Raw genomic sequence first — 23665 nt, forward strand, 5'->3', positions numbered from 1 at the left:
TTCCAGCCTCTCCTGCTGGTTCTTTTTCTTCCTCACCCGTAAACAAAGACATTTCCCAAAATTCTGTACTTGCTTTTTCCATCCCATCCAAATACTTCTAGCTCTAATGTTTCTGCTCTTCACTTGGGCAAATGGCCTCTCAGCCTGTTTGCTCAGAGGGTAAAGTGGGATAGATTATGCACCTGCCTCAGAGAGAGTTGTGAGACTTGAATGAAACACTGAATAGAAAACGCTGCCTAATCCTTGAAGGAAAGTAAGTGCTCAATAAATAAGCATCTAGTACGTATTTCCATGCTTACGGTATTCCGTCATGTTTTATATTGACGTAAATTTAATCTCCCCTTTCTTTTGAGTTCTTTGAGGGTTTGGTATTATTTTTCGATCTTAAGTGTCGAGCACTGTACTTGCCTAGTAAGAGTTCAAAATGTGATCTTACTTCCTTTTGTCTGCCGGATTGATATTTCAGATTCCTAATCAGTAGGGTGTGGGGTTGGCCTTTCCTAGGGATGGATGGGTGACCTTCACATCCTTTTCTCCTCTGTTTGGGACCAGGGGTCCCATTTATGGAACGGCTGACTGGAGCTGGCGGCTGGGGAACAAAAGAGCAGACACGGACGGTCCTGCCCCTCATGACCACAGCCTTGCTGCCTGCACACATTGTCTTCGTTAGATGAGTAATCTAACAGACGAGAAGCCACATTCATTTTACAACCATCAGAATGAAAGTTCAGGACTGAACAGGAAAAAGGGGTCCTTTTCACGAGAGAGGAGTGTTGTCGTGTAAATAGGCAGCTAAGAGTTGGCTGATGTGACTGTTGGCGGCTGTGGGGTACTGTTGAGCCCACAGGCAGAGGAAGTGCAGGCAGGAAACGGGGAAGCTGTGCTCTCTACAGAAAAGCAAGGCTGAAGCATGGCAGTTTATAAACTAGGCTTGTGTTGGAATAAAGGGTGTGGGCTTGGAGACTCTGCTCACTGGCTGTCTCCATGGCTTTTTTCTTTTGGATACCTGTTGACCAGGGAAAGTTAGCCTTGTAAAGACCAAGAGATAAACGAGGGAGGAATTTTAGTGACTTTGCCATCTGTAAAGTAGGATTTGGGTTGGATGAGAAACCTTAATTCCCTCTAGGAGTGTTAAAACACAAGTCCTTGTAGATTCTTTGTTCAACCCTGGAATTTCTAGGATGGTCCAAGCTGAGCCATTGGACCAATTCTACAAGCTTGTTGAGCAAAGTTGTTGCTGGTAGATGGTCCTCTAATTGACTTGAGGCTGTCTAAATCCTGTGGCATCATGTCTGTGAAATCTGATTGCTATTCTCCTTCTATTATTTAATATCAACTTATACTTCAGTATTGCATTTTCTGCTAGAAATAATATAATACTGTAAAATCCAACAGCAAATCTCTTTCTGCGCTTGATGTTTCAATACCCCCATCTCTCATTATTCAGTGTTGAGCTTCATATGCATTTTTCCAAGTTGGTTGTCTCATTATTTGATGAACACTGCCGTTAACAAGTCATGTGATGTTATCCTCTATTTCTAGCTATTGTGGACGATGAAAGACTCTCGGCAGAGGAGATGGATGAGAGGAGGCGGCAGAATATCGCGTATGAATATTTGTGCCACCTGGAGGAAGCCAAAAGGTAAGATTCAAACTTAGTCTATTTGTGCACCTTCTCTTGGAGATGAGCTTTGGGGTACTGTGTTTTTAATAACTCGTTTGCAGCCTTTTTGATAGTAAGGTAATGGGAGAAGAACCACTTGTGTTTTGTAAATGGCAGAACTGAGAAAAAGTTGCTACCACAGCCATGGTCAAGGCACTAGGGAGGCAACTGTTCCTTTTTCTTCCTCAGAGCCTCCTAGGAAATCTCTAGGCAAATTGCAGATTATTTCAGAATTTCTCATCTCTCTGGCACGGATGTGGGGAAGCAGCAGAGACTTAAATCAACTTCCTTTTCCTCCAGAGCTTCCTCATGTCTTTTCCCCAACACTACCCCAATGATTATAATTATTACTACTATTATTAATTAATGTATAATTATATATTCCTATATACCCAGTAGAAAAATAGCATTTCAGACTGAAGTCCATTGTTCACTAAGCTGGAGAGTAGGTTTATGACCTCAATCTCCTTTTTAACCCATGGGTGTGTGACCACTTAGGATATGTTGTCTCTAAAATCACACTGACTCTTTTAGACTTTTTAGATTACAAGTCAATGTTGGGTTCTCCAAGGAGAAAGTGAAGATAAAGTATTTGCACTTAGGCCTCGGTATCAGGGGAATCAGAACTTTGTCCTTTGCTGGGTGCATACTGCAGTGCCCATATGCCATGGGTTAGATTCTGATTTAATGCTTTGTGCTGTGATCAAGCAACAGTATTGTTTCATGGACAGATATGTTCCAGCTCTCTCATCTCTGTAGAAAATAAACATTGAGTTAATGGTCATTGGTGTTAATTATCTCTGATCACTGATTAATAGCTACCTACAGAGCTAGAAGAATGAGGTTTCTAATCACTGTTTTGTAGAAGAACATTCAGTGACACGTGCACTAATTTGGCCTCAAAATTGCTTAAAAGGGGGTTTTCCAAGGTTGTTTAATGTTTTAACAGAGCCTTGTAGCTCTAAGCTCTAAAGGCTCAGTTTTTAAGGTTATTTAATGTGTCTGGAAGTTGACAGGTTGCAAGTCACTGAAGACTCACTGTCAGTCTAAGATTATTAAAAACATGCTTTTAGCCAAATTGTGGCTAAAGTTAGATAGGGAGAGGGATTCACAGGCATTCAAAATAAACATGCTGGACTTCCCTGGTGGCGCAGTGGTTGGGAATCCACCTGCCAATGCAGGAGACACGGGTTCGAGCCCTGGTCCGGGAAGATCCCACATGCCGTGGAGCAACTAAGCCCGTGCACCACAACTACTGAGCCTGTGCTCTAGAGCCCACGAGCCACAACTACTGAGCCCACATGCCACAACTATTGAGCCCGCGCACCTAGACCCCGTGCTCCGCAAGAGAAACCACCACAATGAGAAGCCTGCGCACCGCAACGAAGAGTAGCCCCGTTCTCTGCAACTAGAGAAAGCCCACGCACAGCAACGAAGACCCAGTGCAGCCAAAAATAAATAAATAAGTTTATTAAAGAAAAATCAAAATAAACATGCTTTCAATGAAAAAGTTTAAAAAGAGTTAGTGGCAACTTCCTCCTGACACGCACTTTGCGTTCTAAGTTTTTGCCTCCTGGGTTCTACAAGTGAGGATCAGTGTCACACAGAGGGGAAGGGCTGTGAGTGGGAGTTAGTAGACTGAATTTCCTGGCCTTAGGTCCACCAATTCTGAGCTCTGTGACCTTGGACAGGTCATCTAACCTGTCAGAACTTCAGTTTTGTCTCCCCTGTAAGGGATGAAAAAGATGTTACCACTACCTGCCCTACTTACTTTATGGATTTTTTTTTGTTTTTTTTTTCCTAAAAATCAACTAAGAAAGTGTAAGTGTTCTGTGAAATGTAGTAGCAGTCAGGTGTATGGTGATAACATAAGCATACTTTTCTTCTGAATGTAGTATCAAGATAGCTTGGAAGCTTGTCATCAAAAATTCTGTAGTTAAATTTTGATTTCAAAAAGTCAACGTAATGGGCTTCCCTGGTGGTGCAGTGGTTAAGAATCTGCCTGCCAATGCAGGGGACATGGGTTCAAGCCCTGGTCCGGGAAGATCCCACATGCCGCAGAGCAGCTAAGCCCGCGTGCCACAACTACTGAAGCCCGCATGCTAGAGCCCGTGCTCTGCAACCAAGAGAAACGACTGCAGTGAGAAGCCCACGCACTGCCACGAAGAGTAGCCTTTGATCGCAGCAACTAGAGAAAGCCCGCGCACAGCAACGAAGACCCAATGCAGCCATAAATAAATAAATAAATTTATTTTTTTTAAAAAAGACATAGTTTAAAGAAAAAAAAAAGTCAACATAACAATTAGCCCAAGTTCTTTGAAGAAAGCTTCCTGAAGAATAGTTTTGTTGAAAGAATAGATACAATCATTTGTATCTTAAAATGGTTTTGTTAATCTAATTTACAGTTGTGTGAACCACAACTGTAAATCTCTTAGAAGAAAACACAGCAGTAAATCTTTGTGACCTTGGGTTAGGCAGTGTTTTTGAGACTTGACACCAAAAGCACAAGCCAAAAAAAGAAAACCAGATAAATTAGACATCATGATAATTAAACCTTTTTTATTCAAAGGGATGCCATCAAGAAATTGAAAAGGCAACTCATGGAATGGGGGAAAATATTTGCAAATCATTTATTTGATAAGAGACTTGTATTCAGAATATATAAAGAACTCTTACAACGCACCATAAAAAGTAAATAGCCTAATTTAAAAATTGGCAAAGTTTCTGAATAGACATTTTTCCAAATAAGATACACAAATGAACCATAAGAACAGGAGAGGATGCTTAACATCAGTCATTAGGGAAATGCAAATCAAAACCACAGTGAGATACCATTTCATGCTAGGATAGCTATAATCAAAAAGAATGACAATCACAAGTGTTTTTAAGGATGTAGAGTGATCAGAACCCTCGTACATTGCTGGTTGGATTGTAAAATGCTGGCGCTACTTTGTAAAACAGTCTGGTAGCTCCTCAAAAAATTAAAGACAGAGTTACTATATGATCCAACAATTCCACCACTAGGTATATCCCCAAGAAAATTGAAAACCTATGTCCACACAAAAACCTGCACACAAATGTTCATTGAAGTGTTATTCATTAGGGCAAAAAGTGGAAACAACTCAAATGTCCGTCTACTGATGAATGGATAAACAGTGTGTGATATATCCATATAATGAAACATTATTCAGCTATAAAAAAGTATTAGCACATCAGATTTAACAATGTATAAAAAGAACTATATAAATCACAACCAAGTGGAATTTATCCCAGGTTTGCAAGGCTGGTTCAACATTTGAAAATCAGTTAATGTGCTTCATCACATCAACAGTCTAAATAAGAAAAAATCATATGATTATATCATTAGATGCAGAAAAAGCATTTGACAAAATTCAATACCTATTCATGATAAAAATTCTTAGTAAAGTAGGAATATAGGGAAACATCCTGAACTTGAAAAAGACTATTTACAAAAACGCTACAGCTAACATCATACTTTCTGGTGAGAAACTTGAAACTTTCCCACTAAGATCAGGTACAAGCCAAAGGTATTCCCCTTCATCACTCCTTTTCAATATTATAATGGAAGTTTTAGCTAATGCAATAAAACAAGAAAGGGAAATAGAAGATATACAGATTGGAAAGGAAGATAAAATCTATCTTTATATGATCGACGATATAGAAAACCTGAAAGAATAAAAAAAAAAATCCTGGAACTAATAAGCAATTATAACATGCTTGCAGGATACAAGGTTAACATACAAGTCAATTGCTTTCTTATGTCCAGCAATGAACAAGTGGAATTTAAAAGTAAAATACATTACCATTTACATTAGCATCCCCCAAAATAAAATACTTAGGTATAAATTTAACAAAATGTATACAAGATCTATATGAGGAAAACCACAAAACTCTGATGAATGAAATCAAAGAACTAAATAAACAGATATTCCATATTCATGGATAGGAAGACTCAATATTGTCAAGATAGTTCTTCCCAGCCTGATCTATAGCCTCAATGCAATCCCAATCAAAATCCCAGAAAGTTATTTTGTGGATATCAACAACTGGATTTTAAAGTTTATATGGAGAAGCAAAAGACCTAGAATAGCCAACACAATATTGAAGGAGAACAAAGTTGGAGGAATGACACTACCCAACTTCAAACTTAATATAAAGCTACAGTAATCAAGACAGTGTGGTACTGGTGAAAAAATGGACAAATAGCTCTGTGGGACAGAATAGAGAGCATAGAAATAGACCCCTGTAGATACAGTCAGTTGAACTTTGACAAAGGAGCAAAGCAATACAGTGGAGCAAAGATGGTCTTTTCAACAAATGGTGCTGGAACAACTGGGCATCCACATGCGGACAATGAAATCTAGACACAGACTTTACACCCTTCACAAAAATTGACTCAAATGGATCAGATCAACATGTAAAATGCAAAACTATAAAACTCCCAGAGGCTAATGATGAAGGAGAAAACCCTAGATGAACTTGGGTATGGCAATGGCTTTATTTATTTATTTATTCATTCATTCATGCATGCATGCTGTACAGGGTCTTAGTTGTGATGTGTGATCTTTAGTTGTGGCATGCGAACTCTTAGTTGCAGCATGAATGTGGGATCTAGATCCCTGACCAGGGATCAAACCCTGGCCCCCTGCATTGGGAGCACGGAGTATTACCCACTGGACCACCAGGGAAGTCCCTGGCAATGGCTTTTAAGATATAGCACCAATGTCATGATCCATGAAAGAAAGAATTGGTGAGCTGGACTTCATTACATTTAAAAGTTTCTGCTTTGCAATAGACCATGTCAAGAGAATGAGAAGACAAGCCACAGACTGGGAGAAAGTATTTGCAAAAGACACACTGATAAAGGAATGTTATCCAAGATACATAAAGAACTCTTAAGACCCAACAGTCAGAAAACAACCTGATTAATATATGGGCCAAAGACCTTAACAGACACCTCACCAAAGAAGATATATAGATGGCAAATAAGCATAGGAAAAGATGCTCCACATCCTAGGTCATCAGGGAAATGCAAAATAAAACAACAACAAAACACCACTACACACCTACCAGAATGGCCAAAATCTGAACACTGACAACACCAAATGCTGACGAGGATGTGGAGCAACAGGACTCTCATTTGTTGCTTGTGGAAATGCAAAATTGTACAGTCACTTTGGGATATAGTTCTACAGTTTCTTACAAAACTAAACGCATTCTTACCATATGACCCAGCAATTGTGCTCCTTCTATTTACCCAGTGGAGTGAAGGCTGTGTCCACACAAAAAGCTACATATGGATGTTTACAGAAGCTTTTTTCATAACAGCCAAAACTTGGAAGCAATCAAGATGTCCTTCAGTAGATGAATGAATAAATGAACTTTGGTACATCCAGACAATGGAATATTATTCAGCACTAAAAAGAAATAAACTATCAGGCCATAAAAAGCCACAGAGGAATCTTTTTTTTTTTTTTTAAACTGTTCTTAAATTTATTTATTTATTTATTTTTGGCTGTGTTGGGTCTTCGTTTCTGTGCGAGGGCTTTCTTTGGTTGTGGCGAGCGGGGGCCGCTCTTCATCGCGGTGCACGGGCCTCTCACTGTTGCGGCCTCTCTTGTTGCAGAGCACAGGCTCCAGACGCGCAGGCTCAGTAGTTGTGGCTCATGGGCCCAGTTGCTCCGTGGCATGTGGGATCTTCCCAGACCAGGGCTCGAACCCGTGTCCCCTGCATTGGCAGGCAGATTCTCAACCACTGCGCCACCAGGGAAGCCCCACAGAGGAATCTTAAATGCACATTATGATGTGAAAAGAGCCTATCTGAAAAAGCTACATATTATATGATTCCAAGTATTTGGTATTCTGGAAAACGTAAAACTGTGGAGACAGTAAAAATATCAGTGGTTACAGGGAGAAGGATGAGTATAGAGGCACAGAGAATTTTTTAGGGCAGTAAGAATACTCTGTAAGATACCACAGTGATAGATAAATGTCATGATAACATTTGTCCAAACCCATAGAATATATAGAAATAAGAGTGAACTGTAATGTAACTGTGGACTTTGGGTGATTGATATGTCAATGTAGGTTCATCAATTAAAACAAATGTTCCACACTGGCGAGGGATGTTGATAATGGGAGAGTCTGTGCATGTCTTTGGGGACAGGGGACATATGGGAAACCTCAGTACCTTCCCCTCAATTTTGTTGTGAACCTAAAACTGCTCTAAAAAAAATAATCTTAAAAAACAAAGGATGACGTACTGATGTGTACTTACAACATGGGTGGACCTTGAAAATATGCTGAATGAAGGAAGCTAGACACAAAAGGCCACACATATTGTTATGATTCCATTTATATGAAATGCCCAGAATAGGCAAATCCATAGAGACAGAAAGTAGATTTGTGGTTGCCTAGGGCTGGTGGGATTGGGGGGCTGGGGAGTGATGCTAATGGCATGAGTTTCTTTTTGCTGGGACCAAAATCTTCTAAAATTGATTGTGGTGATGATTGCACAACTCTCTGAGTATACTAAAAACCACTGAATTGTACACTTGAAAGAGTCAGTTGTATATATGCCTCATTAAAGCTGTTATTAAAGAAAAGTTCCTTTGCTCAGCCTGGCTTGGAGAGATCCTTAGTAAAGCTGTTGAATATGATTAAATGGTGTTTAGGAGATAAAATGCATATAGAAGGTACTCCAAACATACATGAGATGTCTAAACACCATTTACCAATTTTTTTGTGAGCATCCTCCATGTGGAAACAGACACAATAGGGTCACTTTGGGAGATAGAGACCAAACAACTAATAATTCTGTGCTCAAAAAAGCTCACTGCTATGAGGTTAAAGCTTTTACTCATGAGTTTAAAATTCCTTCCTTCACTTTTCTTTGCTTTATTAATCTCTCTGTATGTGTGTGCATGGGTATCTCCCTGTATCTAACCCACCATCCTCCTAGATCTCTCTCGTGTATTCACCTCTCTATTCCACCATCAACCTACTGCAGACTTCCAACATCACTTGCTAGATTGCTATAGTGGTCTCTAACTGGTTTCCCCACAACTCTGGTTGCTTCAGTCCTTTATCAGATGAATCTTTTCAAAATTCTGATCGGTTCAAAATCTTCCAGTGGTTTCTCAATACTCAGGATAAAAACCAAACTGCTTTAGGGACTCAGGCTCTGCATAGTCCAGTCCTTACAGCCTCTCCAGTTTCATCATGTGCCCCATCCCCTATTGCTCTATCTTCCAGCTGCATTGACCCCTTTTCATTTTCATGTTTTCTCCTACACGGGATGTTTGCATGTGCTGCTTCCTTTTCCTTGTTATCGAGTGAGACTCTGTCTTCAGGTGGCAGCTCACTTTTTTCAGGGAATCCTTCTCTGACATCACCATCTGGGTCAGATACCCCAGTTATAAGGTATCTGTGACGTCGTGTCTCCCCCATATTGGAATGAATTACTTAATGCCCAGCATTGAATTTTTGTTACTAATGAGGATTGATTGTATTCTGTTTCCTGTATGTTTTAGTTCTCCTGGAGGTAACAAGTAGGATATGAATTAGATTCATGGTAGACAGGATTCTAGATGATTTGGTTAGACTGTCAGCCTGGAGGTCAAATTTGATATTTGTCTTGATGGAAGATTCTATATTATAGTCAGATGTGACCCACTGACCCACTGTCTAGTAATTGTAGACAACTTAATGCCACTACAGTAAACTAGAAGATACCCAGAAAAGAGTATAGAGTATTTTCCAATGAATGAAGAGAGGAAGAGGTAGCTTGTGAATTAAAATGACTGTGGCTGAAATTATTGCTCACAGTTTATAAAATGATGATGTCTGTGCATAGAGACTTCTTAATTAAGTCTCAAAACACTAATATTAATGACAATGAAGGAAAAATGAAAAACGCATATTTTTAGGGCATATCTCAAAAGAGAGATAACTGCTTTACAAAGTGGCTCTTCACCCTAGGAGGTGTGTTTCTCTACAGGCTAAAGGGTTTAGATGATGTCATGGAGAGCTAATCATAATGGTGGCAGGAGGCAGAGGATGTCTGGCATATGTATTCGTTATCCATGACTGTGTAACAAATTACTCTCAAACTTAGTGACTTAAGCGACAAATTTTTTCTGTTTGTTTTATTTTTCTTTGTTTTTATTTTATTTTTGTTAACATCTTTATTGGAGTATAATTGCTTTACAATGGTGTGTTAGTTTCTGCTGTATAACAGAGTGAATCAGCTGTACATATACATATAGCCCCATATCTCCTCCCTCTTGTGTCTCCCTCCAACCCTCCCTATCCCACCCCTCTAGGTGGTCACAAAGCACTGAGCCGATCTCCCTTCTGAGGGTCAGGAATCTGTGCAGAGAGCTTCCTGGGTCCCCTGGTTCTGGGTCTCTCACAAAGCTGCGGTCCTCTCGAGATTCAGGCAGGGCAGATCTGCTTCTGGAAGCTCACTTGGTGTTGGCAGCTAGACTTTGGGACTGAGGACCTAGTCCTCCTCGGCGGTTGGCCAGAGGCTTCCTTTGACATATGGGCCCTCCCTAGGGCACCTCACACCGTGGCAGCTGGCTTCCATCAGGGTGAGCGAGCCCGAGAGCAAGAAAGGGCACGTATGGCAGAAGCCAGTCTTGTTGTAGCCTGTTCTCAAAAATGACATCCCGTAGTTTGCTGTATTTTATTCATTAGAATCAAGTTACTAAATCTGTCTTGTGTTCAAGGGGAAAGGATTACACAAAGGGATGAATTCAAGAAGGTGAGGATCACTGAGAGCCACCTTAGAGGCTGCCTTCTACAGGGTGTGTGCATAGCCTTTTGAAATGGACCCCAGAAAGGGTCAGTTTGTGTGTGTTTGGGGGGTGAGGGGAATAGACTTTATTACTGTCAGAAACCAAGCCAGGAATTAGATGATGACTTGGTCTAAATGATGATGGTACTAAGGTTATTTATGCCTTGATGTTTTTGAATTGTGAGCCATTTTAAACTAAGTTGTTCCTTCCTCTACCATATTAAATAATACTAAATGGATTAAGTTTTCTTTTCAGGTAGGCCCTGAAAGCTAACTTGATAGCTTCTTTGCAGTGCGAATTTTGCTGAAATGGGGCAAACAAGTCTGCTATTTATATGGACTTTGAAAGTTCTTTCTGATGCCGGAAATCTCGCTGTTTAAATGAAAGGAGTTGCCTTTCCAAAAGAATTAATACTGCTGAGTAGATTTCATATTAATCTCTGCAAAATATATTTAAATAATGAAAATAAGTCTATTTTAAGAACTTAAGTTCTTCAGTTTTTTAGGACAACTGTGCAAAATTGAAGATAGTGGGTTCTCTTTGGGGATTGAGGAAGGAAATCCAGCTGGAGCTGTTATGAAGGTCAGGGAATGGGAGAGGGAATCTTGGCAAGAAATGGAGAGGGAGTTTGCAAATTGCAGTTGAGCAAGTAGTTATGAATGGGGTTGCTATTGTGTTTCCCAAGGAAAGTTCCTGAAATATAATATTCCTTTTTTAAGGAAAGAGAAAATACATACAAATCTTTTGCTCTGCTTACTTATTCTGTCTTACCTCTGAAAATAAACAAAGCGAAAAAGCCTTCCCTTGGTGATGGGCTTATTTAGAAATATTATCTTCAAAGAGCTCTTTATGTGAGCCAGGCTGTTCTTTGTATTAGCGAGTCTGGGACAGTTTTGTATGTGCCCTGGAAAGGAAACAAAACACGGGTGTGATTCCTTTTGTGTCAGTGCTTACAACTCAGATACCAAAAGGACACCTCATTGATTAGATCAAGCCTCAAGCTCTGGCCTTACCCAGTAGTGAGTTGGAGAATCAGCTTTGAAAGGAGAAATTTTACAAATGTTTAAGCAAGGGAGAGCCTGGAGTGTAGGATTGCTTAACTCTTGAGTATTTATGATTACATACTTTAAGAAAAAGAATCTATGGACTGGAGAATGCTTGAGAGAATCCTCTGGATTTCCTCCGCACTTTTGGACCTCACTGTCTTTATTCCTAAGGTTGCTGCCCATGGCTGTGTTCATAAGCAATGCTAATAGAAATTTGAAATTGGGGGGGAAATATCTTTCTTGGTAATCAACTTATTGAGAGACATGTTGCTGCTCTATACAGAACGTTAATGAAATTTTAAGGAATTCCTAACTGCATTTTCAAACCATAAATAGCTTTCATGTTGCTATGGTAATTCTTCATTTCCCCCTTCTTCCTTATTCTCTCCATGACTCTTGCCCTCGCTTCTGCCATCCAGGGGGACAAGATGAAGGGCGGGGTTGCTCCGTGCAGCTGCTGGCAGGCTGGTGGGGCAGGGGGCGCAGCTGAGTTGAGAGCAGGGGCCCTTCTCAGGGTCTGGCTCCTACGAGGGGAGGGCCTGCCGCTGAGGACTGGCCTGTTTGGGGCTGCCTTCTAACCGGCTGGCCTCGGGAGTCATAGGCCAGAGAGGCACAGGACCTTTTTGGCAGGCCAGGGCTCGACCCAGCAAGGCACATCCCAATGGTAAGGAGAGGGAGTAACCCGTGAGAAGAAGGTCATGGGGCATAGCCTGGGAGAGGGTGAGGCTCAACAGGCTGTCTCAGTGGAACCAGAGGAGACAGGGTACCAGGAGCCCTGCCTGCCAGGGTGCGGTGCTTGTGGCTGGAGCCTCAGGGGCTGCCATCCAGCTGGGCGGTGACCAGGGATTGTAGAGTGGCAGTGGGAGGCACAGACATTAAGGTTGTAAAGGGAGAAGCCATAGGGTTTGACAAGGGACTGGATTTAGGGAACAGAGGACGCTGGGTGGTCAAATGCCTTGGGGCAGATCTAGACTCAGTGGGATTATCAGCCAAGCCTGGGGTTGGGACACAGAGTTGGGAGACTTTTGTTTTTAATTTCACAGATTTTGCGTTCTAACCTTGGGTTTATGTTGGATAAGTGCCAGTCAGGTGTGATCTGACGGATGAAAGCATGACTTCTCAGAGCGCTGATATTTTTAAATACAAATAATCAATATGAATCTTTTCCAGCCAAGGAGAAGTTGAGCAACTGACATTTGATCCCAGAGTTCACATTTGTTTCTCAGGCTTTTTGAAGCTGGAGAGCTGGGCGGTGTTTGGAATTTTCCATGGTCTCAAACCTTCTTTACTACAGGGGTTATCACACTGATTGTCCAGTCACCAGGCGTGGTGCCCGGAGCAATCAACTTACACAGGGTTATCCCCATTTTATAGGTGGAGAAACTGAGTCCTGGAAAAACTTAAGTACTTTTTCTGAGGTCACAGTTAACTGGCGACATAAACTGTATTCCAGCTCAGTCTGTCTGACTTCAAAACCTGTGTGCTTAAAGACTAACACTGTCTGACTTCTTTATTTCTTCATGTGTTTTGATCATGTCTTAAGTTCAAAACCCTGGTTTGGGTGGTCTTGGTTTCTAGGTTCTATGTGGACTAGCTTTGTTCTCATTCTTTTTTTTTTTTTCATTTTTGGTCACGCCACACAGCATTGTTCTCATTCTTGATCAGTTCTCATTTCTTGAGTTTTGGTAGAATTAGCAAAATATAGCCATACGTTGTCTTTCTGTTTCTCTTTTTCTGTCTCTTTTTTTCCCTTTTCTGTTGCTTACTTGTTTGTTTTTGGTTTTGTTTTAACTGTGACTACTACTAATAGTTTGTTCTGGGAAGAATTTACCTTGTATTCTCCCTCCCTCCCTTTCTTCTCTCTGTCTCTTTTCTATCAGTCTTCTTAAAGTTTTAGTAGGAATTTGCACTTTTCAGTGATGTAGATTTTATTCTCTTCTCACTCAAGATAGTTTTGGTGCATCTTTCTTCTGGGTTGTGACTGGATTCTACATGCAACTCATCGCTTGTCTTTTTGGTTCTGCCACTGTTATGACTGGCTTGAAAGAATGCTTTGCTTTTTTGTTGATACATCAAAAGGTATAAAGAGCAAACACTGCTGAGGTCTCTTCCTTCCTGTATGAATCTCCCCACCAGATGCTGCCTCATGCTGTGATGCTTAAAAGTCATAGACCAGTGTCATCATTCAAGGCATAGAGGGACTCCAGGCAAGGCTGGCTGGTGGGGGAAAATATTGGGACAAGTTTGTTACACAGTGATTTTTCTCTTGTTTTGCATTTGTAGGACGGTCTTCCACTGGCTTTTTGGTCTGAACATTTTTGTTTTCCTCTAAGAGTGCAAATCCTTATTTTGTATATGGAGACATTGAGGCACAGAGAAGTTCATCAACTTCATTCAATGGTAGAGTTAGTGGCAGATTTGGGATTAGGATAAAGGTCTCCTGGCTGTTGACAACTCTTTTCTCCCATGATTCTAAGTCATGCTGATCAGAAAAAGTATTAGTAGAAAGCTCAGTGGTGAAAATACACAGAAATAAAAATGAATATTAAGCTTATTGTTTGGTAAATTCAGTTTGTTTGCTTTTAGTGAAACATTGAATTCTTAGGGTGGGGGAGTTAGCCATTTGTACATTTTTGTCATATATCTTTCATTTTTGCTAAGAAATTTGAACCCATGTAGGTGCTAGAATAAGAATTCAAGAATTCACAGTTCTTGTCATTTCCATACTCTCCTCATTCAGTCTTGCTTGGCTTAAATGTTCGTTGATTTTTTTTTTTTTTCTTCAAATAATTTGTACTATCCAGGTGTTCCTGTCTGGTATTTCACAGGGCAGAAGTTGAGGCAGCTCCATCATCTGAGTGAGAGGATGACTTTGGACAGTGATTCTCAAATTCAGTTACCACCTGCGTAAGGGTCACAGGGGTGCTTGTGTAAATGCAGGCTTCTGGGGTTTGCTCCAGACCCTGCAAATCCATCTCTAGGGCCCTGGAGTCTGCATTTTAACAAATCACTCAGGTAACCTATAATGGAAAAGAATCTGAAAAAGAATATATATACGTATATATGTATGTATATATAACTGAATCACTTTGCGGTACACCTGAAACATTGTAAATCAACTATCCTTCAATAAATAAATAAACAAACAAATAAAAATTCTCCACCACAGATTAAAAAACACAAATCACTCAGGTAAACGTTGATGCACACTGAGGTTTGAGAATTACACTGTCATCTCTGACTGATGCTGCCTCAGCAGCTCCAGCTTTCCCACCCCTGCTCAGATGAAAAGAACATGGGCATCTCTTCCTCTGTGATGAGATGGAAAGAGGAAGGGTATTGAGGGTAGTCATCTGCTGATATAAGAAGGATGGGAGAATGGAGGAATGAAAACAGCTGCTGTAGAGAAAGTGATCGTGCATCAGCCGGGGTTGGATAGAAAGCTTGGGCAGTTTTGAAGAGCCAACTAAAGTCCTCAGTTTTCCTCACAGAGCCAATCAGCATGTTCCTGTGAATTTTTCCAAGCTGAGAGAAGATGAACGGGGTAACTAGGCTCGGGGATTGGCATGTTGGTTCTGAGAAAGTCATAGAAACAGGGACCCCAGGGACTTCCTTGGTGGTCCAGTGGTTAGGACTCCGTGCTTCCGTTGCAGGGGGCATGGATTCGATCCCTGGTCAGGGAACTAAGATCCCGCATGCTACGAGGTATGGCCAAAAAAAAAAAAAAAAGAAGAAGAAAGAAAGAAACAGGGACCCCAGGGTGTTAATGTGAGCATCACTGACATTGGGTGGCCTTGAGGTCCCAATGCAACAAGGAGGCTTGTGAAGCCAGGATGGGTAAGATGGAGGGCAGTAGCAAGAGTCAAGGAACTAGCTCTGATGAGGGTGAAGGGCAGGACCTAAAAGAATAAGGAAGTGGAGAAGTAGATAAACAGAAAGCTACAGCCAGAGGTTTGGAAGCCTAGATCTTAAAGGTGGAGTATTTCTGGGTAGTGATAAGGTTCAAGGTGTGGTGGGGCTTGTGTGCAGTGTGAGTAGAATGGAGGTGAAATCTTTAGGTGGAGGAGGAAATCTCTGAACTGTGCTTTTGGGTGTTCCCAAGATCGTCCACCTTTTTTTTTTTTTTTTTAATTAATTAATTTGTTTTTATTTTTGGCTGTGTTGGGGTCTTCGTTGTGGTGCGTGGGCTTCTCATCGCGGTGGCTTCTCTTGCTGTGGAGCACGGGCTCTAGGCATGTAGGCTTCAGTAGTTGTGGCACATGGGCTCAGTAGTTGTGGCTCGCGGGCTCTAGAGCACAGGCTCAGTAGTTGTGGCGCACGGGCTTAGTTGCTCCGCGGCATGTGGGATCTTCCCAGACCAGGGCTCGAACCCGTGTCCCCTGCATTGGCAGGCGGATTCTTAACCACTGTGCCACCAGGGAAGCCCTCATCCACCTTCTTGAGGCCTCCAAACAGAGGTGGGCATGGGAGGTACACAGTGATTATGGCAAGAAAGGAAAGTCGTGGATCAGGATGGAGAAGAGTGACAAGGTTGGGGAATGAGACAGGAGTGAGGTGTGGGGAGAGATCTTGGAACGGAGGTGATAGGACATGGCCTGGAAGAAAGTTCAATGGGAGTGGTGATGAATGACCCTCCCTTCTTTGGTCCTGCGAGTTAAGGAAATTTGGGGAACCATCATCATCTGGGGTTTTACATCATGACCCCAGATACCCGTGTGAGATGATGTGCCGAAGTGTGCATGTCTGTCTAACTAAACAACAGAGATTCACAGAGCAACACTTAACCATTGGTATATACACCACACCCTGACATTTACTGTTCTGTTCTAATTCATTTTTTCAGAAAATGCTGATTGTGATCTACTGTGTTTGTCTCATGACACGAGCAGGGTTCACCCTGCAGCTGGACCAATGTGCTTACACTTATCTTGAGCCTGGTTTGGTAACTGTGAGGTGCTGTTTCCTGGGCATCTCTTGGATGAAGAACACTGATCTTCTTTGTGTAGATCACACTTACAGCTTATTGTATTAATATGATTTAGGGAGAAGCCAGGAAGTCATGTTTGATGAAGTCTTTCCTGCTTAAAACCTTTCCTGGCTCTGTAGTACCCATGGAGTCAATGGGTACCTCCTTAGGCTGGCTCAGTGGCCCACACTTGTCTGACCCTTTGGAGACCTTCCTGTGGTGAGTCATTCCCTCCTGGGTTTTGCCTTGGGTCCTTGCTCTGCTCCCATTGCACTCATTATGGTTGATGGTGACTTTTACCACCTGTTGTCCTTTGCTAGCCATCAGGGAGCTCCTTGAGGAAGATGTTCTTACTCTCAGTAGCCCTAGTGCTTTGTACAGGGCCTGGCACAGAGCGGGTGAGGTTGGTTTACCTGTGTGAATGATGTAGTCATCTCAGGAGTCCCACGTTGGGATTCTTATCCAGTGTGATTTGGCGTAGAGGAGCCTTGTGAGGGGTGCTGATTCTCTCCATTAAATAGCTTTTGCTGGTAATCGATGATTTTCACTTCTGCATTGTATGGGTCCCTTTGGGGAACACAGACTAGCTGACCTTCTTGGGCATTTTATCGTGGAGACGGTGGTCCCCAAACGGTGGCACTCATGTGCGATATACACTCTGTTATCCACAGATGTTCGGTGGTGCACGTGCCACACCTCTCACCGTTCTGGATTCTCTAGGACTGGGTGCCGCTCACCCTTCCCTTTCCATGGGGCAGTTTTTCTAGTGGCTGCTGTGCGCGTGAGATAATGGAATAGGAGTTTTAAAGGCCCTCTGTGTAGATAGAGCCACCCCCCCCCCCACTCCTAACAGTGCATTCTGCGCAGATGGATTGAAATAGGCTTTTTGTGGGTCAGCACTGCCTACAGTCTAAAACACACCAACAGGGCAGACTCGAGGCTGCATTAGCAAAGGTTCAGCAAACATAAATGGTAGGTACGGATGTTCAGGAGTCCAGCAGCCGTGTCACACAGTAACATAAATTCATTTACGTGCTGCGGAGCTGTGTATTGGTTTTGAGAAACTGATAGATGAAATAAGGACTAGATGGAGTGCTATTGTCTTGTTCCTGATGTGCCTCCCAGGCTGGGTATAGGCAGAACAAAGGGGAAGCAGGCTCAGTTGGGGCTGGAAGGGGGAGGGGTGCAGGAGTGGCAGGGTTTCTAGTAGCCACATTAAAACATCGACAGAAACAGGTGAAAGTAACTTTAATATATTTTATTTAACCCAAGTATATATAAAATATCATTTCAATATATTAATCAATGTACAACCAATAATGAAATATATTACTGTCTTTTTTTTTTTTTTTTCCCCACATCTCAATTCAGACTAGCTGCACATTACATGTTCAGTGGACACATGGCCTGGGGGCCACCGCATTGGACAGGACAGGCTCTATTCGCTTGGTGCTTTAGTCCACGGAGCTGGGGGCTCGGAAGGAACTTCTGACTATGCCAAGCGAAGATGAGCAAAGGTGCAGAGATGGGTTTTGTGTACACTGGAAGCAAAGTAAAGGTTTCAGAGGGTAGAAACGGAGAATTCACCAATGAAGCAGACTTGACATTTTTCTCCCTTAATTTCCTTCCCAAATTCACATTTATTTTTTTAATTGAAGTATAGTTGCTGTAAAATATAAGTTACAGGTGTACAATATAGTGATTCACAATTTTTAATGGTTATATTCCACTTATAGTTATTATAAAATATTGGCTACATTCCATGTGTTGTACAATATATCCTTGTAACTTATTTTATACATGATGGATGGTACTTCTTAATCCCCTACCCCTCTCTTGCCTCTCCCCCCTTCCCCATCCCCACTGGTGACCACTAGTTTGTTCTCTTTCGTTGTATTTTTTAGATTCCACATGTAAGTGAGATCATACAGTATTTGTCTTCCTCTGTCTGACTTATTTCACTCAGCATAATACCCTCCAAGTCCCTCCATGTCGTTGCAAACCCGTATTCACATTTAGAACAGAAACGGACTTGCTAAGATACTTCTAGGAATACTAAGTGGCGTGCAATGAATTCTCCTTTTTTTGTGTTTTTAGCCCCAGGGCACCTGCCTCACCTTTGCCCGGGGCGAGTGGATAATACCAAGGCACCTGTGGTGGGGAGAGGTTGTGGAGGGAGAAGGGTGATTTCAGCCTCTGCCTCTGATGGTCTCTTACTTTGTCCATGATGTTAAGATGGATGCTGATAAAGTGGTGATTGGAAAGTCACCTGTTGGTCAACAGGCCTCTCTGTGGGCAGCAAATCCATGGTACTTTTGTCCTGGTCTCTTACTTAATGAAGGACTTAATGATGGACTGTAACAAAATGGACCACCTTATTTTTAGACTCAAGAGTTAAATTAAGACCTGTCCACAGTGCTTAATATTACACGGGTGGTGATGGAGGGAGGAGGTGGAGAGTAAAACAAGCACGCGGAAGAAGGAAATAGGCCCAATATGGACACTTCAGTACCTGGGGCTAGAAACAAAGTCTCTACTGTTGCAAAGGCCAGGAAGGATGCTCTCTCTCTATCCAGGCCAACATTTTCTGAATTTTTTTTTTTAACAAGACAATTCATTGTATACAGCTGCAGAAGCAACAGAAAATGCAGTCTCTTAGCTGTCAGAGCAGCATTATCTAAATAAAATTAGCAGGCTCAATGTTTAATTTGGCCTTGACTGAAAGTCAGGTGTGGCGGTGACATGCTGACTTTGTTCTTCTCAGTGTATAAACCAGAGTTGATTGCTTTTCCCTAGTCCTGTTTCTCTTAGCATCTGAGTGACCTTGAGCCAAGCACAGTCTCAATGTCTCAGCCTCCTTATTTGTGAAATGGGTCCAGGATACTGGTCACACCTACATCATAGTGTTACGAAGGGAAAAGCAGGCTGAAAGTCAAGCACTGTATTGGTGTAAATTATGAAGTGTTGGAACATGGAACAAAATACTTCTTAAACACCACTGTTTATTACAAAAACATTTTCAGGAGTAGGAACAGCTGTGAATCAGGCATCCCAACTTAGTCAAAGAATGTGTGCCTTCAGCTGCTTTTTATTGATGTTGTTTGCACATTTATTTCCTGTCTAGCATAAATAGAGGTGGAGTAGGTTTATGTGGGGAAGAATGAATATGTCTGGACAGCCTCCCGGTGGAATCTTCCTTCTGTAAACAGTATTTTCAGTATTACATACAGGCCCCTCTTTTATATCAGAGAGAGACTAGGAAATTGCTTTTTAAACCTGTAAATGCACATCTGGTGAATGACACCTTTTCACAGTAAAGCATCCATTGAGGAAAATACTTTGACCAATGTTGGCAGAGCAAATCCAGTTTTTAAACATCATGCTTAGCAGAAATATCATCTCCTTCAGCTGGAAAAATAAGGTGGTTAGAAAGTGTTGAGCCTTTCACCTGCCACCTTGGGCAGGGCTGGGAGTTAGTTGCCATCTCTTATAGGTAACGGGCAGCAGAGAAACTGAACTTCTTCAGGTCAGGTGCATATGAAAGGCTGCATGTTTTCTCCTTGCCACCCGGAGCACTGCAGCAGGATGGTACCTCTTCTGAAATCAAGCTCATTTAGGCTCACCTCCGCTCGCCCACTCCCCTGTAGATCAATGATACGTGTGCACCTCTCTTCCCGGGCCCCGGCCTTAATATCCTGTCCCCTTATGCTTGTCCTAATGCCTCTTCTCTCCACCCCCGACCCCTACCCCACACCAGCCAAGCAGAATTGAGGGGTTGAGCAGAGGACTCCAGATAGATAGATAACTCCTTAGCCCCTCAGAGGCCCACCGGGAGGAGCCACAGGATGGGCAAGGATCAAGGGGAAAATAATAAAAGCTCTTCTATTCTCCTGAGAAACCTTCTGGAACTAGGTGTTGTGGTTATGTTATTAAAGTAACTGAGGGCTGCAGTGTGGGTAGAGGGGAGAAGCCTGCCTGACTCTGGGCTGTTAGGGGTGCAAGTTCTTTGAGGGCAGAGGCTGTCTCACTGGTCATGGTTACTTCTCCTGTCGCTCCATTGGACACCTGGTTTCCAGCAGGTTCTTGTCAAAGGTGTGGTGGTTAAAATGACTTCCAGCTCGGACTCCAGATGTTCTGTTGGTTACTTTCTTGGTTTGAAACCTAAGTTTAAGCTAAGCCTCAAAAGAAGCAAACTAAAACTTCAAACAACCCAAAATGGAGACTGTAATTTATTTCATGTGCTGTAAAGGCTTAAGGGGGTTGCTTCACCCAGGTGCCAACATTGTCCTTGGTTTATAGGAATAGTCCAGCTGCCATTACACATATGGGAGGGGCAGGTGTGAAGGTCGCTCTGGAAAGCCCCTCAGGCGGGGAGGGGTGTCTAGAGTGCTAAGTGGTCTCTGTCCATTTGTTTGATGCTTTCCTTCCCAGTTCTGAGCTCTGCACGTTCATTCCTTTCCAGAGTATTCCCCCGTGTCCGTGTACTGGTAGGCATCAGAAGATGGAGGGAATTCTCTTCTGCTCCACACTGTGAAGCAGTGGCTCAATGTGTCAGGCTTATAAAGTACTCTTAATTTTTAAAAACTGTTTTGATCTCTGCTTTCCCTTTAACATTCTAAGGTAGGGTGCTGACGGTCAAAGGGGCAAGAAAACCAAAGTAATTTTCAGAGCCCAGTTCAGAGCCCAGTTCTCCAGAGGATGATGTTTCCTACGTAAGTATCTTTTTGTAGAACATTTTGAGCCCTTTTGATATGTAAAGATTTATTAAGTAACATACACACGTAGACACGTACAGCAAAACCCTATCTGTAATGACTTTGAAATGCTTTTACGTTAGTGACAGGTTCTGATTCCCTGTGGGGTGGTAAGGAAAGACTCTTCTTTTTGCTACATTTTAGTTGCATTGGGGAGTAAGCAAATATTAGAGTTTTCCCTGTTTTTTAGTGAAAACTGCCTAGTATTAGCATTTGCATGGGTTCGTTCTTAAAGCCCTTAGCCGGGTCCTAGTGTTTGGGGTTTTTATAGAAATCAATTCTCTGGGTAGTACAAGCGCCCACTGGGGGTTGAACGTGTTTCTAGTCATAGGGGAAATGGGCAGAGTTGGGTGTCAGGGCAGCTCTGGGCGGATCCCTTTCCTCTTCAGCCAGGCGCCCCTTCTGTGCAGCCCTGGACGTGTCTCCGGTGAGACACTATCGGGTGTGTATACTATCGGGCACCTCCTGTTCTGTGCGGCTTCTGGATTGGGGCGTGCGGGAGGCTGATGTTTTCCAGCTGCGTTTTAGATATTTGACATAAAGTACCTTTTAACCTTGAATCGTAATTCTGAGCTTCTCACAGCCTAGCAGGACGATTGTCCGTGATTCTCCCAGGATATACACTTTTTCTGGTTTTAACCTCTGGTGATGTAGCATCTTTGTGACCATTTGGTCCTTAATATTTAGACTCACCTTTTTCTCCCCTTAAAAATCTAGCCAAGGCCAAATTAGTGAGGGTTGCTATGGCAACTTTGGAGCAGTTGAGAATGTGTACGAACGCAAAGACCGATATGCTTGAAGGGTACGTTGCTTTTAAATGTGGAGGAAGAATTAGCTTTGGAATAACGATCTTCAGCTGAATCTTCATGGGAAAAGTTGACACGGACTAAAAATACAAAAGGTCTGCAGTTTGAATAGCTTATCATGGGAATTTTTAGCCATCTTTTAAGTAAAATAAATCTCATGGTTACGACATGTTCGTCCAATACGGGGATAGTATCAATTTAGATTCTGCTCAGGTCCCTAAAACATGGATTTACAATTCTGCCCAATTTATCTCCCTCCCGCCGTAGGATTTTACCCATAAAAAGACTAGCTTACCTTAGTTATGTTTCAGGCTTATATCAAGATACTGCTTTATGTTGAGATAAACTCATATTTTGCCCCCTGAAACATCCATTTCAGCCCCTGTGGCTCAATTTTCAGAATATTAGATGCTTCCGTTTATCTTTGACTAACTATTGCTGAACACCTATCAAGTGATTAGGTGGAATTTTCCTGAATGAATATTTGCCAAATATCTGAAATTTTGATGGGTTACTGGTCTTGCAGCACAGAGAAGTATTACAATTCAGTTATTTTTGTTTTTAAACAGGCATTCCCTTAGTAGAATGAATGTTATCACAGCCTCAAAAGTGACAAACACCCATTTAAAAGAAGCTGATGATATATTTGAATATCATATAAAAGATGACTGAATTTAAACTTCCTCCAAAGTAATTTACTATTTGGCTAGTGTAACCACCATTACAAGCTGTTATAAGTGGTAACTGATCTGTTGCCTGCTGTTCGTTGTTTTTCCTTCTCATACCTGTCTTAAGCACATTTTCTCACTATCAGGCTAGTAATCATTTAACCTGGAAGCTGTCTGGAATATAAGATGTTTAATTTTTTAATTAGTCACCAGGTTTTATCTTACTGATAAAACACTGTTCCAGGCACCATGAATACAGAGGTGCTATTCTTATTTACCATGACTGGTATGTGTGTGTGTGTGTGTCTGTGTGTATGCATGTATTGGTATTTAGTATTGTCAGGTGGAAGGCGGGGCAGTTAGTCTGTCTCAAAGACAAAGGTTTAACTTTTTAATATCATTTATTAATTAGGGTGGTCTTTTATTTATATACATGTACGTAAATCTGAATGTGAGGATGTTGTACACGGGCCATCAAAGGGTTAGAATTGCTAGACTCCATCACGTGGCAGTTTCCCACCTCCCACTCCTCCACGCCCCACTCCAGCCGCCCACATGGCACTGCGTGTGGCACTCAGGCAAGTGGTGCTCTTTCTGTGCAGCGGGGTTGGAGAGTGGAGGACGGGATCTCTCCCTTCTGCAGCGTCAGAAAGAATCTCATCTTCTTAAAGTATACTCTATATACGATTGCAGACTAGTTAAAGGGAAATTAGGTGAAAATCTTGATTTCCTCCTCTTTGTGAGTTTTGTTGAGGTAAGCCAAGAGATAAGGAAGCAACTTAGAATGGGGATGGGGCAGTGAGGATATTTTTACAATAATGAACATTTTGCGGTTATATATGGTATGTACCTGTGATGGCTGGAAACCTTACAGCCGTCTTGGCTGGAAAATGTGTCCTTGATTCTGAGTCGCATCATGCTCATCTGAAAACTAGAGTAT

The 23665-nt window shown here is 42.1% G+C and overlaps 1 protein-coding gene across 1 annotated transcript in view; it reads left to right on the forward strand.

Annotated features, from left to right (window-relative positions):
• The window catches only part of IQGAP2 (IQ motif containing GTPase activating protein 2), a 295945-nt gene that overhangs the window by 45464 nt on the left and 226816 nt on the right, over positions 1 to 23665 (forward strand). The window contains exon 2 of the mRNA XM_059916596.1: positions 1543 to 1642. Within this exon, the coding sequence (XP_059772579.1) occupies positions 1543 to 1642 (100 nt within the window). The remainder of the gene's footprint in view (positions 1 to 1542; positions 1643 to 23665) is intronic.

The sequence above is a fragment of the Balaenoptera ricei genome, chromosome 3, assembly GCF_028023285.1.
Source record: "Balaenoptera ricei isolate mBalRic1 chromosome 3, mBalRic1.hap2, whole genome shotgun sequence".
Lineage (NCBI taxonomy): Eukaryota > Metazoa > Chordata > Mammalia > Artiodactyla > Balaenopteridae > Balaenoptera > Balaenoptera ricei.